This window comes from Diadema antillarum, unplaced genomic scaffold (genome assembly GCF_040938485.1).
Source record: "Diadema antillarum isolate AM-2024a unplaced genomic scaffold, OU_Dant_1.0 seq00000798_RagTag, whole genome shotgun sequence".
Taxonomy (NCBI): Eukaryota; Metazoa; Echinodermata; class Echinoidea; order Diadematoida; family Diadematidae; genus Diadema; species Diadema antillarum.
Genome location: NW_027271682.1, coordinates 3682534 through 3699019, shown reverse-complemented (window position 1 = coordinate 3699019; position 16486 = coordinate 3682534). Strand labels below are relative to the sequence as shown.

The window sequence follows — 16486 nt, the reverse complement described above, 5'->3', positions numbered from 1 at the left end:
ATTTATATCTCTTTATCATATCTCTTACTCAAGATGATGAGATAGAACACTTCCTGTGGGCTTTAGGGAAATGATCCATGCTTAGGGGTTATCTTCCATAAAAAGTGAATGGATTCTAACATGGTATGTGATACATGGCTTGACGAAGGATGAGAAACATTTTTTTTTTGGGGGGGGGTGGGGTCAAGTACTTTGTTTCCCCCTGGTGACTACAAGAATGAATACTACATATCTTGGCATCTTGGCATCTATCTTAATCTTGTCCTAAGGCTGATGTTTGAAAATATCAATGAATGTTATCTCTAAAGCAATCTTCATCATTCAACATCTTATCCCACTATACCTCAACGTTAAAGTCAGTTTCCATTGGTTGATTTTAATTTTTGGTTTCTACAGATCTTCTTCCAAAAGTAGCAGGCCTATCTCAAAACACAGATAAACTACTGTAAAGCAAGATATTTTTGCAGCATGAAATTTTTCCGAATTGGAGCCGATGGTCTTTTTCATGGCTTGAAGTTTTCACAAATTGCCACTGGTATTCACTGCATACATAGTGTATGAGAACTTTCACATGCACTTCAATTTCATAATTCTTGGCTCTTGCAAAATTTGTGAAACTAAAATGCATGCTAACAAATTTTTGTTGTTTTACAGTACCTCATGGATAACTGGAAAGTGTTAACAAGAAAATAGTGCAAGTCAACTGTTCTGATCCATGTGCAATGACTACACTGTACCAATAAACATCATGGAGACCTAAAGATGGATTACATTTGTTGTACATTTGTACATTTGTTAAAACATGATGTTTTCGTCTAGTGTACATGTAACTGACTAGGATCCATATCAATCTACAAGCATAGGCCCAATATTAAAACTGTATTGAGGTAATCAAAGCCAGACTGAATAACTGATTTGCTACACAATGAGACATGTATTTGTCAACACAGGTCCTGATTCTTGGTAATGATTAAGTGTGCATTTCAATGTCATAAACAACTACAAGAACAGCATCGACTCTTATTACAGGAAATTATGACTTTTAGAAAACAAATATTTGAATACCAGACTTATCTATTTCTGTGAAAGGCAGCCCTGTGTGAACTCGGCAATGGCATTATTGTCCCTTGAATTGCAGACTCCATTGGTGTTTGGGTCAAAAATCACCTGTTCATTATACACTCGTTGACTTTTCCTTGCCTTGCCTAAGGGTCATTTCAAAATGCAAATAATGCATTTGCAAACAGATTAAGAAATGCTTCTCATAATTGAGAAATGTCTTCGTGATGTATGTCGCTCCAAGTTGCTCCAAATTGCAGTGTTTGGCCACTATGGTCCAGGGGCGCTTTGCAGTCTAGTTTTGCACAATCATAGAGGCATAGAGCTCACTTTGTATTATAGCTTGACCTTAAATCAGGTCAATATCAGGAACTGCATACTTGAGTGATATAGACTGTGGCCAGTGTATGGATGTCAATTTCAGTTTCCAGTTGATAGAGAACACTCACTTAAAAAATATGTTGCAGAAACCTAAGCATAAACAAATTCTCCCATTAGTAAGTAGCCCCTTTAAATGAAAAGTCAAACCTGGATGTCTGCACTTGCATGTCTTTGGTAGAGCTTTGATGATACTTTTACCTCAATAGGAGCTCGATGAGCAAATTCTTAAATATTATCTCTTCTTTTCTTCTTCCCCTGCTAGTTTCTGTTATTGCAAGCAGCAGAAGGACATTCGTGAGTTGAACAATGCAATCGTTCTATGCTTGAGAGCATATTTGGACAGTATGTCAGTGGTGGGTGTGTGACTGCCACTACAACTGTACTTCAAAAAAACATATCTCTAAAAGAGTCCCTTGTTTTATTCCTTGTTCTTACTATCATTTCTTCTCTGTTTATACTGTGCATACAGAGAATTTCACATCAGAGAGAAGAATACAATTTCTCTTTTTGCCAGATGAATGTTGTTAGTGCTGTTTTGCAGGCCTTATCCGCTGAACTCTTTCAAAACTTGTTGGTTCCTGCTACTGCTGCTACAGCAGGTCTGTGTGATATATGATCACATTCTAGTATAAGGGTAAATCCATTGTGAAACATCATAACATTAAAAGAAAAAAAAAATCATTTACACCTCAACAAACAATTGCAGCATCAAGTCACCGGAGAAAAATCATGAATCTTAACATAGTGCATTCACATTTGGTTTCGTAGTCTGCAGCATGCAACTGATCCAACAATAGCACGGTCGGTTCAAGCTATATTTAGAATGTGGCCACGGGAGTAGTCTAAACATTAACATGAAAAAAAAATCATGAGTGTTCAGTGGTTAGGATTCATGTTGCAAATTGTGACAGCAAACTTGATGTCAAGTATGATAAATTGCCCTCCAGCAAAAGATTTATATGGTGCTGTTCTGAGTGGTTTCCAGGCTTGGTTACACTGGCAACTTTCACCAAACTGTCGCAATATTGAAAACAGCAGTGTAAATGGCCCTCCATTTCAACTTGGGGGTGATACTTCGGGGCAACCAAAATACAAACTCTACTTCACCAAATGAAGCTGAGTCTCCCAAACCGATGTGAAGCAATACCAATCGAATGACAATGTCTACAGTCATTAGTGATGCTTCATCTTCCCAAACAACTTACATCTCTGTCCCAGATTTCAAAGCTATGAAAGATAAGCCATAGAAAACCTTCAGAAATCACCAGGAAAGGAATCACACTAAAATCTCTAAAACATTTTCTGAACTGTTCCTTCTTTCGCAGAGTGGAATTGTCTTGAATTGACATAGCATATAACCAGCACAATTTGTTTAATTGTTGTTATTTGCATGCATGTGTGTGTGTTCGTGTATATGCGAGCATGTGTGTGCAACTATGGGCATCATGAATTCTCACTATTTTGCAACTTGAATGAATAGGAATTGACAATACGGACAGAGCAGAGGAGTTATAAGCACCTCTTGAAAAGCACTCCTAAGATCACAAGTAAATACAAGAATGCATTTTGTACACACTCATGTCCAACACCATCCAAACTCCCCGACTAGTAGCATACAATACTTAGTATATCTGTGATCATTGGCAAACATGGAAGATTGGTCTTCAAGCATGTTTACAGCTTCCATGAATGACATTCAAAGTCCATTGACGCAGCGATAATCATGATAACATTCTGCAACATTGGCAATAGCAGGTGATTTCATATTAACGCGTCTGCTCTTTCACTGTAAGTAAATAAATAGGGCAAAACACAACTTGGCACCTGGTAGTGGTAGTACGCAGTGCTCTGTATAGTAGCACCTCGTGGGTGTCTAGCGAGCACACTTGTTGAGATGCTTTCTGATAAACCTCTCATTGATTCATGGAGTTGTGATACGGAAGTTGCTGGTCCTTGAACTTTGCTCACCCATCTAATGTTTGTGCAACTTCATCTTCAAAAAAATATGAAAAAGAAGAGATGAAGTGTAAGTGGCATTGGTCATACAACTACCTTGCATTTTCTTTGAGTTCTACGTGTTGTTAAGGCAGCTTCTCAAAGTCCAAAGGATAAAAGAGAGCATAAAGTTATACATGCAATCACATTTACAAAATGTTAGATACTGAGTTCAGGAATGATAAACATAAGCTCTTATGATAAATAGTACTCATTCTTACTCGAAATACCCAGTACTGATTTGCAAATGCCAAATAGCACCACCAAACACAGGGAAAAGCTTAATAATTATTAAGGGCGGTGAGTTGGCTCAGTCGGTAGTGCGTCTGCCTCACGATCACGCGGCCCGCGTTCGAACCCGAGTCTGGACTGAGCAATGTTGTGTGTAAACATACCATCCCCTCTAGCAAGAGGCAAAACACTCTGTCCCTCGGATAGGACATAAAATGGAGGTCCCGTGTATGAGAGAGTCACAGCTCATGCACGTAAAAGATCCCGCTTCATTCATTCATCGCAAAGAGCAGGGTGTCTAACCCGGTGAAGTGGTCCCACCCCACATCAAACTGGACCCCATGGAAGACCAGCTTAGTGTAGCTGAATATGGGCTATCCAGCCATCTTCACAGATGGAAAATGAACAACAACAACAACAACAACAAAATACTATTATCACACTTACCACACAAAGATTATTTATGAAAATAAAAGCAAAGCGAAATCCAACTTACGTCTGTCTGCTTTTGGAGATCTGTACTGAGGAATCATGTTCCTCATCCACCTTGGAAGGGTCATTCTATTCCCACTACCTTCTGCCGGGGAGAAGTCCAACAAGAGGTAGATGCAGGCTAGCAAAATCACTCTCCTCCTACTCATCACAATTGCCATGGTAACTCAAATTGTCGTTGTTGTTTTTTGTGTGGCAGAAAGAAAGATGTGAGGCTCTAGCACGTTGTAACTGGCAATGCCACCTGATTTCCACCTAACACTTATTGCTCCAAAGTGTAGGTATCACCCTTGGTGTCTTCAGTAATTCAAGGCTTGACTTGAGGAGGATTAATGTTGATGCCACACTGAAAGTCTTGAAAAGTTCATAAGAGGTTTCTTCCATGGAATCTTCAAACACTAATTCCACCGACATTCCTCGTGGCTGTTCCGAGTACACACGAGACCTCCTGATTAGCAAGACCAAAAATTTTTTGCTTAGGAGCGTTTAATCAGGGGTCTTGGCAGGACCCAAGAGCCATACTCATTGCGTCTTCAATGCCTAATATACTCTTGCCACTGCAGAGGAAATGGTGAGTAGGGCGGATTTCAATTTCCTCTTAAATGAACAACATCCAACATAACCTCTCTGTCCTCACTTCAACATCCACTCCCGGGTGGGAGGAGCAAAACTCGAAGAGAACACGGTCCGGCAGATGTGATGGGGTCGAGTGACGAGATGGAGGATGAGAGGGCAAGGAAGGAAGGTAAGGGTGAGAGGAAGAGGAGAAAATGAGAGAGACAGGGTTAGAGTAAAGTGAGAGAGGGGAGATGGAGATGAGGGACCAGTTGCTCACGAGTCAACCCTCGGATGCTGCCACCGCTCCTAGTGGAGCCAAGCTCTCTGTTAGCGACAAGAATACAGGCTCTGGAGTCACAGCAGGAACCTATAGATGCTCTACTGAGATGAACAACAGAGATCCTGCCCACATCTGTCTCCTCTTACTGCCCTGTGAGGTGTCCGGAGCATCTACCACCAGTGAAACATCGCCACCAAGTCGCTACTGAGACGCTAAACAGCCAGTGCTAGTGCTAGCATGCTAGCTCAAGGACTCCATGACTTGCCTGCAAGCAAACAAGTTCAGCTTCGAACTGGCAGAGCCCGTCCCATGAGAAAGCAAATATATGCTCTGGGTGATACTACAACGGTAAATGAAAAAGTTTTCATCTTCACACAATACCAGTGTCACTGCCAGTAAGCAGGAGATGAAGAAGAAGAAGAAGAAGAAAAAAGAGCGAGAGAAGTCACTGAATTAAAGATAATGCTTCCCTGGCCGGACAGCTGAAAAAATTTGATGATGATAAGAAGAAGGAGCCTACATTTAAATAAGATTCACATGTGCTCAAAGACCCAATTTATACAACCTCACAAGAACACAAAGAAATCTTGAGCTGCAAATACACTTTGCTCTCAGCTAGTGTTATTGGCATATTTGCTCAATTTTCTTGGGGTGGTGCCAAGAAGTACTTGGCAGATACAAATGATTTTCCCCTCTGAAACTCCACGAGGAAAGAAAAGAAGCAGAAGGTAACTTGGTCATTGTATATTTCATATTTGTGAGTACCCCCACAGCCCATAATGGAACTAATCCAAGTTTGATGTGTGCTAAAGAAGCATTTCAAACAACGTGACCAGTAACAAGAGCATGCACCACAGTACAAAGTTCAATCACAGAGCAATGAGAAGCAGTCACAGGACAACGACTTGGCACCACTTTGTCATGAATTATTCATGAGTCATTCCACCAACCACATTTTGCAAAATAAGCATGAAAGGGAGCCTCCTCATGACTATTCATAAACAAGAAAAGCTCCATCCAATCATCTCGCTTGCCTGTTTGGGCTACTAACATTTCAAAATGGGGGTGATTTGCTCTGTGCACATTTAGAGTAAGAAATACTATCAACAGTCAACTAGTATGTTCTTATTTATGAAATTGGCCTGAAGACTTTTACCTAGAACAGTATGAGTGTAATTTTGTTCTTTCCAGTAAGTATTGTCTGATTTGGTTTTTTTTTTTTTCAATTACCCCCTCATCACTGGCTCATAATATTTATCAAAACAAGCACTCTGTTCTAATGAAAAAGTGATCACTTCTCCCTTAGGACTCCAACACAGTATCTTTCTTGCAGGACATGTGTAACTGATTTCACTATCATTCTCCTGTACAGTATTGTCTTGCATCTCATCTCTGCTATGCCTGACAGACATCGACTCCATTCGCTAAAACTGAAGTAACATTGGATAGAACTAGAAGTGACCTATTTAGCAGAAAGTCTATGCAGAAGTATGTTTTAAATACTGAAAAAAACCCTGAAGTCTTCTAGTCTTTAACATGTTACAATCACAATTGAAAACTTTAGATACAATGTTTGTGAATACTCACATTTATTCTCACTGTTCATAATTGATTAGATTGTATGAACAAATCAGCCCATTACTGGCTGAGTACTTTTTTTTCTCACTTTGGCGAATGATAATGCAAGGGACTGAAATGTCGGTGAGTGGGAAATAATCTCTTTCTCACTTGCTGCAACTTCAGAAAACAGTGGCTTTGGGGAATAAGAATATTTGGCATTGGAAACATTTAACTCATTGGATAAACAAAGGCTTAGAGATATTTAGCAGCTGACATCACAAGTCATTTATAGATATGACATGATGCCCGCTGTCATCCCCATAAAGATAGTAAAGAGAGAAAGAAAGAGGATGGACAGAATCTTGTTATGTGAGCAATAAAGAGATGTAAACAAAGTATTTTTATATCAATCAAAGCTCTAAGCTTTTATGACAGGCGGGATCAACATAGAAACAGCTGACCACCACAGAATGAAGTTTATCATGCCAAAATATTTGTAGACTTTTATAATAAATGATAATCTGACCAAACAAAGAGCAAGTTCCCTGACTAAAAAGTGACCACTCTCAGAACAGCATTTGCCGTCACTGCTCGGGGGTTGATAATTGCCAATGAAGAAGTGTTTGAATAAGCATATTCATTTTTTCCCCCCGCTTATTTCATGCACCATACTGTAAAACATGATATATTCGCGGCATGAATTTTTCGCGAATTGGAACCGACAGCCTTTTTCGTGGCACGAAATTTTCGCGAAGTGCCACTGGCGTTCAATGCAAATAGCGTAAACAAGGACTTTCGCGTGCATCTTAATTTCGCGAATCTTGGCGCTCACGAAATTCGTGAAATTAAAGTGCACGCGAAAATTACTCGTTTTACAGTACTTTAATATACTTTCTAATACACGTTCCTACAGACCTCAATGGGCACTGCAAAAACATACTGAAATAGAAGTAACTAAATAGGATAAAGAAATAAAGTAAAAACATTTCTGCATATCAATTTAACTGAGTGCCAGATAAATGAATAGACAAATGAAAAGAGAGATAGATATATAAACAGAGAGAGAGAGAGAGAGAGAGAGAGAGAGAGAGAGAAAGAGAGAAATAGCGAGAGAAAAAAAGAGTTGGGGTAATAGAGAGAGAGAGAAAGAGAGGGAGGGGGAGGTAGATCCTTCATGGATATAAATACAAATGGCACAATGTATATTGAGATTAAAGGATATCACACCAGGCCTCACTTCTTCCAAATAAACAGTGAAAACTCTGATTGATGGATGAGTGTGAAATCATCTTGTTGAGCTACAGTAACATAATCATTGCTTGCATTCAGGGTCCTACCTCAGGGGAGATATGAATTATTAGACCTTCTTGGAATAAGTGATCTGTCAGGAACGGCTAGTCTATACTCAGGCTTAATGATTTTCTTCCAAAGAAGCTACTCATTCACATGGGAAAGTTGGAAAAAAAAGCATCTTATTGACAACTCAGGACTGCTAACTTTGACTTAAGTAGAAAAACAGAACAATGGGAAAAAATAAAAGCATTTGATAATCTTTGGTCTGAGACAGACAGCAGAAAAGACGAAAATGATTCTGTTGTATTCTATATCAAACAGAGATGGAGAGTTACATAGATACAAATAATCTTCTCCTGAATATGTATTGCAAAGAGATAGTATTTAGTAATGATATGGTTAGAAAAACACAAAAAGTGGGAATACAGATAGACTACCACTGGGTCAGCAGGTAGGTAGGTAGGGAGATTTTTTTCATTTGTATGTATTTTATTTATGTATTTCACTCACTTATGCAGTATTTCAGCCTTTGGGCTACAATTTTGCAAGTTTTTACCAAATAAATAATTCTAATAATAACATTAATAATGATACTACAACTATATACAAACAAGTAATAGATTGACAGGAACAACAATAAACAAATAGATAGGTAGATAAGTAGATAGATAGAAAGATAGATATACAAATATGTAGATGGATAGATAATTGAATAGATGAATAAATAAATTCACAGCTAAATGTGTGGATACCTAGACTGGAGAAAACTGTGTATACATGCATGCTCACAGAGAGAGAAGGCCAAAACAAAGCACAACTCTTGCAAAAAAAAAGGTAGTCATGCATTTTCCCTGATGTAGAGACTAGTTTCCATCACATGGTTGCATCAAAGATGCGTTGCCGTGGAACTGAAATGTACAGCTGCCCTGATTGGGAGCGACCCGTCTCTTCTTCCATCCAGGGTCACTGCCTTGTATGGGCTTCTCTGTCCTCACCTAATCCCACCATGCTGAACCCCTTCCCCTTATACTTGGAGGAGAGGATGTAACACAAAACACCTTCTCCTCATCATCGCTGGTGAGTTTCAGAGCAATGGAAGGGGTACTCCTTGAGTCCTCCTACTTCCACAATAAGTCACATTGTATTTGGTATAAAGCAGTTACCTAAAAGTCTGAACACATGGAATCTTGCGTGTAAAGCTTGATTACCATTTCAATGTTATAGGTCTACATCAGGACATCCAGCAAATAAGTTCCAATCTCACAAAAGCAACTGAATGATAAACAACATTTTTTTTTTCTGTTAGAAGCCATGACTTGCTGAACATGATTACATTTATAAACATACAGTGAAGACAAATGATACAGTAAAATACATTATTACCATATATTAAAACTTGTCATCATTATCGACAATAATTTGCAATCAGTCATCATGGTAAGAAGACTAATACAAACACTCTACCAGCTTAGGGAGTTATTTAATGATTTGCTAAGTTGAACTCGAATGACAAAAGTTTATATAAATCATCAGATACATATCATAACAGCATAGTGCATTGATGCTTTGTTCTGTGGAATGACACAAGCATGTCTGAATTACTTGAGCCATCAGCTTCCATATACCTATAAAATGAAAACATCTAGCTCTTGATCAAGGGCAGGGTTTATCCTTGCCTTTGTTGTCACAATTTCAACTCTTTGGGTGCTTTGAGTGCCAACTGAAACAGAAAAGTCCATAGCGTTGCATACATTGTCCAATTTCCCTGGCACCGAATGGTTTTTCAAAATGCTCATACACATCCTCATGACACAGAAAACAAGTACAGTCATAGTAAAGCCTGGTTTACTGGTATACTTAACTCTATAGAATTTTTTGTCCCTTCTACTGAGAGGACCAAGTAATGAGCTTTTCATTCAATATCTGCACTCCAATCCATATGAATCAGCTGTTGCTATGTAGAACAAGCCATAGGTCAGGCCCGTATCCGGGCAATTACCCCCAGAGGGCAATTACCCCCCCCCCCCCCCCCCCGCTAAATACTGGTTAGTGGTAATGTTAGAGTAAAGATTAGGGTTAGGGTTAGGGTTAGGGTTAGGGTTAGGAGTTTGGGTTAGCATTAGGATTAGGTTCAGGATTAGGATTAGGATTAGGGCCAGGGGAAGGGTCCGGGGTAATTGCCCAGGGGGTAATTGCCCTAGACCCGTCAGGCCGTTTGAAACTTTATCCTAGTTGTCAGTGATCCTAGCATAGAGTATTACTTTGTGTGTGTGTTTGTATTTGTAGGAATGACTTTTCAGTAGTTTAACCCGTTGAGGACGAGTCCCAAGTATACTCGGGCAGGTGTCTATGGGAAATGCGCGTTGTAGCAAAATCAAACCGTCCTCAACGGGTTAACATCTTCATATGAGTGTACTTAACTCATATGATTGTATACTTTTTCCCCATCGGATGTTGATATATTCCTGCTTGTTTCAGTCCACTAGTAGAAAATCTTGCATTAAAAAATTCAAAATTTGGTGCTATGTGGCTTCATCAGGTCAGCTTTGAAGTGAAAGTACAGTGCAACTGACCTTTTCGTATTTCCGGCAAAATACAAACCAAATGTTCCAGTGATACTGGTTGATGGTGACAGCTTGCTAATGAGGCAGAATTCTCTCCCGTCCCTCCCTACCTTTCCATCTCTTACTCCTCCCTTTTTCTCTCCTTCTCCTTCTCTTTCTCTCATTCCTTTTTTTTTTCCTTCTCGTTTTATAGAGAATTCAGGTTTGTACCTGGAAGTTGAACTGCGAGCAACAAAATCCCAAAACATTCCAGCATGTTAGCTGCACAAATTTTCACCAACTCTCGCTTTCTAATTACTTTTTTGGGGGTGCTGGCAGGTTCTCGACTGGGTACCTTTATCCACTCGACCTCTCCGTGCCCGAGCTAGCTGAAGCAATTAACGTCAGGAATCGCGATATTTACAAGTGAGGAAGAAAAACAAAGATGGGGATGGAGTTTTGGCGATGTGCAAAGCATGATGGGATATCAGTGAAGTTGGTAGACTAGATAGGGATCATAATGGAAATGAATACAAGAAGCCAAAACCTTGACAAATGCGATGTTCTTGACTAAGTCATTCACTCTCACTTGGTTCAGGCTACTAGGCTACTGTTGACTGGAATCTCCTCTTTCACTTCACAGTGCAGCTAAAAAGGATTCACTTTAACTTGGTAGGCTTTCACAGGCTAATTATCCACTTTATCAACTTTCTAGTACACCTTTCTTGAGGGGTGCCTCTGTGAGATTGCAGAAAATCTTCTTCTGATCAATATTAATGATTATGTCAAGAAGGTAAAAAGGTACCCACTCTTTTCATCTTACATGTAAGTTGTTTGGTGAACAAAGTGTTAATATTGTATACAAATAACCTGATCTGAGCATGGATGCCCAGTCCCCTGCTGATAAAAACAATGCAAAGAGGAAAAGCATTTGTTTCCTTCAGACACAAATGTCCGATTTCCGTTTATCCCCCCAAAGAGACCTCAACAACATCAGTCTATCCAGAGAGCCATACATGTTCCCAGAAGAATATTGCGATATCAAATGAGAAACTGGGTCAAAAGGCATCTGAAAAACTGGAGTGTGATTTTTCCACTTTTGGTTCGTGGAAGTTTGCTGTCATAATGTACAACAAGAATGAGAATGCTCACTGAAAAAAATAAAACAAAAAATATAAATCATGATTTTTATCATGTGACCCTCCCCCCCCCCCCCCCCATAACCCGTTGAAGACAAGTCCTGAGTATACTCGAGCAGGTGTCTATGGGAAATGCGTATTGTAACAAAATCAGCCTGTCCTTTACAGGTTAAGGCAATGTGCATTATTAACTTAAGTATATTTTACAATGAGAATGGGCCTATGCTAGCAGTCTTGTCATCCACTCCAAGCCAAACACATATTCCCTTAATTAATGGGTGACTCATTACTCTTTTTCCCCCAATTTCTCATCCCGTAGGGTAGAAAATATTGAACGGAAGCATAACCAGCAGGTTTCTTGAAGAGGGTACACCCTATCATTTCTGGAGCAGCCAACCCTTTCAGTCATGAAAAATTGTGGACACACAGAGACAGACAGAATATTGTGTGTTACACACACACACACACAAATAAAAATCTATAAAGTAATCTTTTGTAGGTTTGGTGGTTACTCAGGCCAGTGTATACATGTACTCTGGATGAATAGAGTGACAGACACATAAACCTCACAAATCTGTTTTTAAAAAAAGGTAAAAAAAAGGTGATCTCACTGACACATAAAGAAATTTGGCACTTGTCCTCTAGTGAATCGAGTAAAAAGTTTGATATGAAAATAACTATCTCCAGTCTGAAATGTAGAATCTATGATAACTTTGATAAGTGAAATGTTTTGTTTTCAATGAAATATTTTCCTAACTGTGTTATGAATTGAATCATTGTTACAACACACTAATCTTCTGTATGCTTGACTGCATTCATCTAAACTTATAATCTCCTTTTCTCAAAAGTGTGCTAATCTTGTGAGGTGCTTTCTTGCTGTTTCAATAGTACATTTTGAAAAATAAAGTGGAACGTGTTACACATCACTGGAAAAGTTTAGAGTCTGAAAAACTTCATAGTATTGAAATCTGAAAATCATATTGGTGACTCTATTTCGCTGTAATGGTGACACCCCATGATAGAAAATGGACATTTGAACACTATAACAAAGAAAGAAAGAATTTTGCCAGTTGACACAGACATGATTCTGTCCAAACGTATTTGGCAATGTTGCCAAATTTCATTCACACTGGCTGTCATTTCCTGGACATTAAAGTGGATTTGCCACAGAGGGCTGGCTAATACTTATCTTCCCAGGCTTCAGGAGAGACTGTCACATATATTCCGTGACAGCCCCCTGGCTTCTAAACTTGATTATACACCTCTGCAACCCACTCAAAGCCTCAAAACATCACCTGGAAGAGGATTAAATCCTGAGAAAGCAAGGTAGATGAGCCCCTTACATTTAATCCTTAATGGGGCCTGACCTAATTTTTTCACAAGAAACCTTCACTCCCAACCACCACACGTTCCCCCCACTCCCCTTAATGACCATAATGATTCAAAAAGGAGGCCTACACGAAGCGCTTCGCAGGAGATACCACAGACATGCAAGCCATTGTGGGCCACCCCCTACTTTACTCTTCCACACGCCCCCTCTTGCTTGCCCCCCTAAGCATCACCCCCTCCCTATCTTTCAGCCCCTCATCATTCCACACCTCTTCTAATGAAGAAAGATGGGCACCTGTAACTGGGGCGCCACTTGAGTGAGGATCAAAAATCTACCCCAACAGTCTAGGCACTGTCTCCTCCAACTCCCGGGCTGTCTACACCCATCTCTGATGCAGTCGGTCGGACGAACTCGGACCATCTCTCCCTCATGCCCGGACAAAGATGCATTGTGCGGAAGTATTAGAAATGTCAAATCGGCTCAGAATGTCCCATGTTGATTTTGCACACATTTCACAGAATATCCTAGGAATGTATTACTTTCCAAACTCAATGGGAAAATCCACAAGGTATGCATGAACTCACTTGAACTTTCAAAGGGAATCTTTATACTCTTCTGTCTACATGAAATTCCCATTCTGTTTTCCAGTCCTTGATTCAGTATTTTTGTCGACAGAACGACTTTCTCACAGGATCACAGGTACATCATTAGCAGACTCTGCAAACTAAAAATTCTGCTTCACAAGGATTGAACCATTTGTAGAAATCAATGCCATGATCAGCCTCCCTTGTGTTGGAAAGTGCATACTGAAGACTACACAACAGAACTATTGCAAGTCAAAATATACAGTGTGACTTTAAATTTAATTTTGTGAAAAACAGATATTTTGCCTCAAAATGCATACTCACACAATTTGTTTGTACCAGCTGTGTTTCCAAAGTAATTTTCTAATGCTGTAAAAACTTGTAATGCCGATTAAAGCAATATCATAACTTTCTTCTACATTTCCATATTTAAGCATCTCTGCTCTCTTCTTATGTCAAAATTATTAAGTTGTTTTGTTTTTGTTTTTTGTCTTTGCATTCTGTTAAAATGGAAAAAAAAAGTTTGGAGCCCTAGATTCCTGCCCAAAAACTGTGACAATGCAACATTTTTCACTTTATATTGAGCATGAAAGTATGTAAATTGAATTAGCTAGCCAATGCCAGCTCCTTTATCAAATCAATTTTCAAGACATGGTCTGACCCCAGCGCAAGATTCAAATTTGATTTGTCAAGCTGTTTCTGGCATCATATTGAGAGGGAAAAAAAAAGAGAAAGAGAAAAAGAAAGAAATTCAGTTAATGACAGTCTTGGCTCTTAGTCCATGGCCTAAACATCCATGTCACCTAAAGATATCACATCACCTTGGAAAAGGTGACAACCGAAGAGCAGAATTGATCAATGCTACTGTCACCGTTGTTGCTTAGTGGATGATTTACAACATTTAGAATGCTTTGATTGATGGCAGTGTCTGGAAAGATAAAACTTTGATGCAAGAAATAAGATTCAAGACTGAACAACAGTAAACGATTTTAAATTACATTCTATACGCACCTGCAAATGGGCAAGTTGGTGGCTTGTCCACGTATATCTTTTAAATGATACTCCTTATTTCTACTATTCATACTGGAAAACCAACAGTTTGAATCATCAAATTCCAGATGAAAGAGTCTCTTATCTAATTCAATCAATTTCTCAAAAGATGACTTACACCATACACCCTAAAGAGAACTTTGAGATACCTCAAGAAAGGCAAAAAAAAAAAAATTGAAAAGTTTAATGCAAAATGATGTAACGGTCACATGGTTTTTGAACAGTAACTGAGGATATCATATCAAACAAATGAACTCACCTAGCCACAATTGAGTCTTGAATAAGTTTATGGGTCTGGTTACATTTTGTTACACTTGGTTCAAATCTGCATTATTTGCTTTTTCTTCTTCCTATTTCAATTTCTTTTCAAATCTGAGGCATTTTGACATCCTCTAACTCTATACAATTTGCCAGAATTTCCTTTTAATGTTCCCCCCCTCTTTTAAATGAAGGGGGGAGGGGAGGTGGGAAAATTGAGTTTTAAAAAATCTTACTTTTGGCACCATTTGCAGAGATGGAGCAGGACCATCTAGAATCATCCATGAACAATGCTTTGTTTTTGTTTGTTTTTTTGTTTTTTTCACTCAGCATAACTGCAACAAAACTGCACAAACTTGGCTCTATCAGCACTGGAACTAGAGCAGAGGTTTAATAGATCATCAACCAAAGTTGCAGTCATCCCTCTTTTACCCCCAGAGAGGTCCTCTGAAGGCTGAATCTTCATTTGCTGGACCTGGCATTTCCTAACACTTTGACTCCACTTAGGCAAACTGAACAAGTTGAGAGGGAGCCCAGGGAAGACGACTGACACACCACAACACAAGAGGGCAGTATTCAAATTTTCTACAGTTGTCTTGTTTGCACTTGTGAACACTGCTGCTGCTGCCGCTGCTGAAAAGAAGCTTGGTCCTCGTATTTTAACGATATGATTGTTTAGTTCACCCGTTGAGGACGGACTGATTTTGCTACAGCACGCATTTCCCACAGCTCTGAAGATATGACCATACTTGGTCCACAACATTAAAATATTCTAAACATCAACTAGTGCCACACAAAGGCAAGTAAAATGCTCAGCTTTCACTGTGTGGTTTGTTCATTGTTTGGCACATCTACACGCATTCTTACTTCATCAATCAGAACAGATGCCCTTAACCCTTTTGTATGTTCTGGGTGCCGATGGGTTCAGGAGATCCAATAGCATTGTACACATTGTCCAAAGTCCCTAGCACAGAAATGGTTAAACTGAATGCTAAATGATATGAAAGGGGGCACTTGTCAATGATTACTATTGCATCACAATAGCCTTTGTATGAGATTGTTCCATTGCACTGCTCCCTGGTGAGCGTGCCTGACTTGAGATTATAGCCAAGTTTAGGGGTAATAAGTCAGATGTCGACATGTAGTAGAGCGAGCTATAGCCACCTGCACGGGCATACACACACACACACACACACACATACAGGGTTGGATGCTGGAATATGGGTTTGGTTGTTGCCATGGTGACCGCACTTTTTCAAAAGTTGGCACAGTTGTGCCTGTGATGAGATGAACCCTGTGATTCTTACCTCCTCCACAGGAAGCGGAACACCTGCTCCATCCTCTGGTCTTCCAGCCGTGGGAGAGCGGGGCGAGGTACTGGTAGTGCACCTTCTCCCTGGAGACCCTGCTGTCAAACAGGAAGACCTGTGTGTGTGTGATGAGGGAAGAGAATTTGCATAGATGACATCGTTAGCAACGCAGTCACATCTCATCTCACGCACCAGAGAAGAATGGTATATTCAAATAGGCTACATTCTCTTCGAAACATCTCTTGGATGTTTGAATACTGTGAGATAACTATAGAGAACTTGCATGCTTTCTTTATATCTTAAGGTAATTTGGGTGCCTATTGGCACAGAACATCCCAAAGCCTTATACACACTTTTCAAATTCCCTTGCATGGAAAAGGGTGAATAAGGTTATTATACGCTGAAACAGTACTGCCATATAAG

At 39.6% G+C, this 16486-nt stretch overlaps 1 protein-coding gene across 1 annotated transcript in view; it reads right to left on the bottom strand.

The window, feature by feature from the left end:
* LOC139739355 (ADAMTS-like protein 3) overlaps positions 1-16486 on the bottom strand; it is a 197988-nt gene that overhangs the window by 51127 nt on the left and 130375 nt on the right. Inside the window, exon 6 of the mRNA XM_071649975.1 lies at positions 16061-16178. Coding sequence (XP_071506076.1) covers positions 16061-16178 — 118 coding nt within the window. The remainder of the gene's footprint in view (positions 1-16060; positions 16179-16486) is intronic.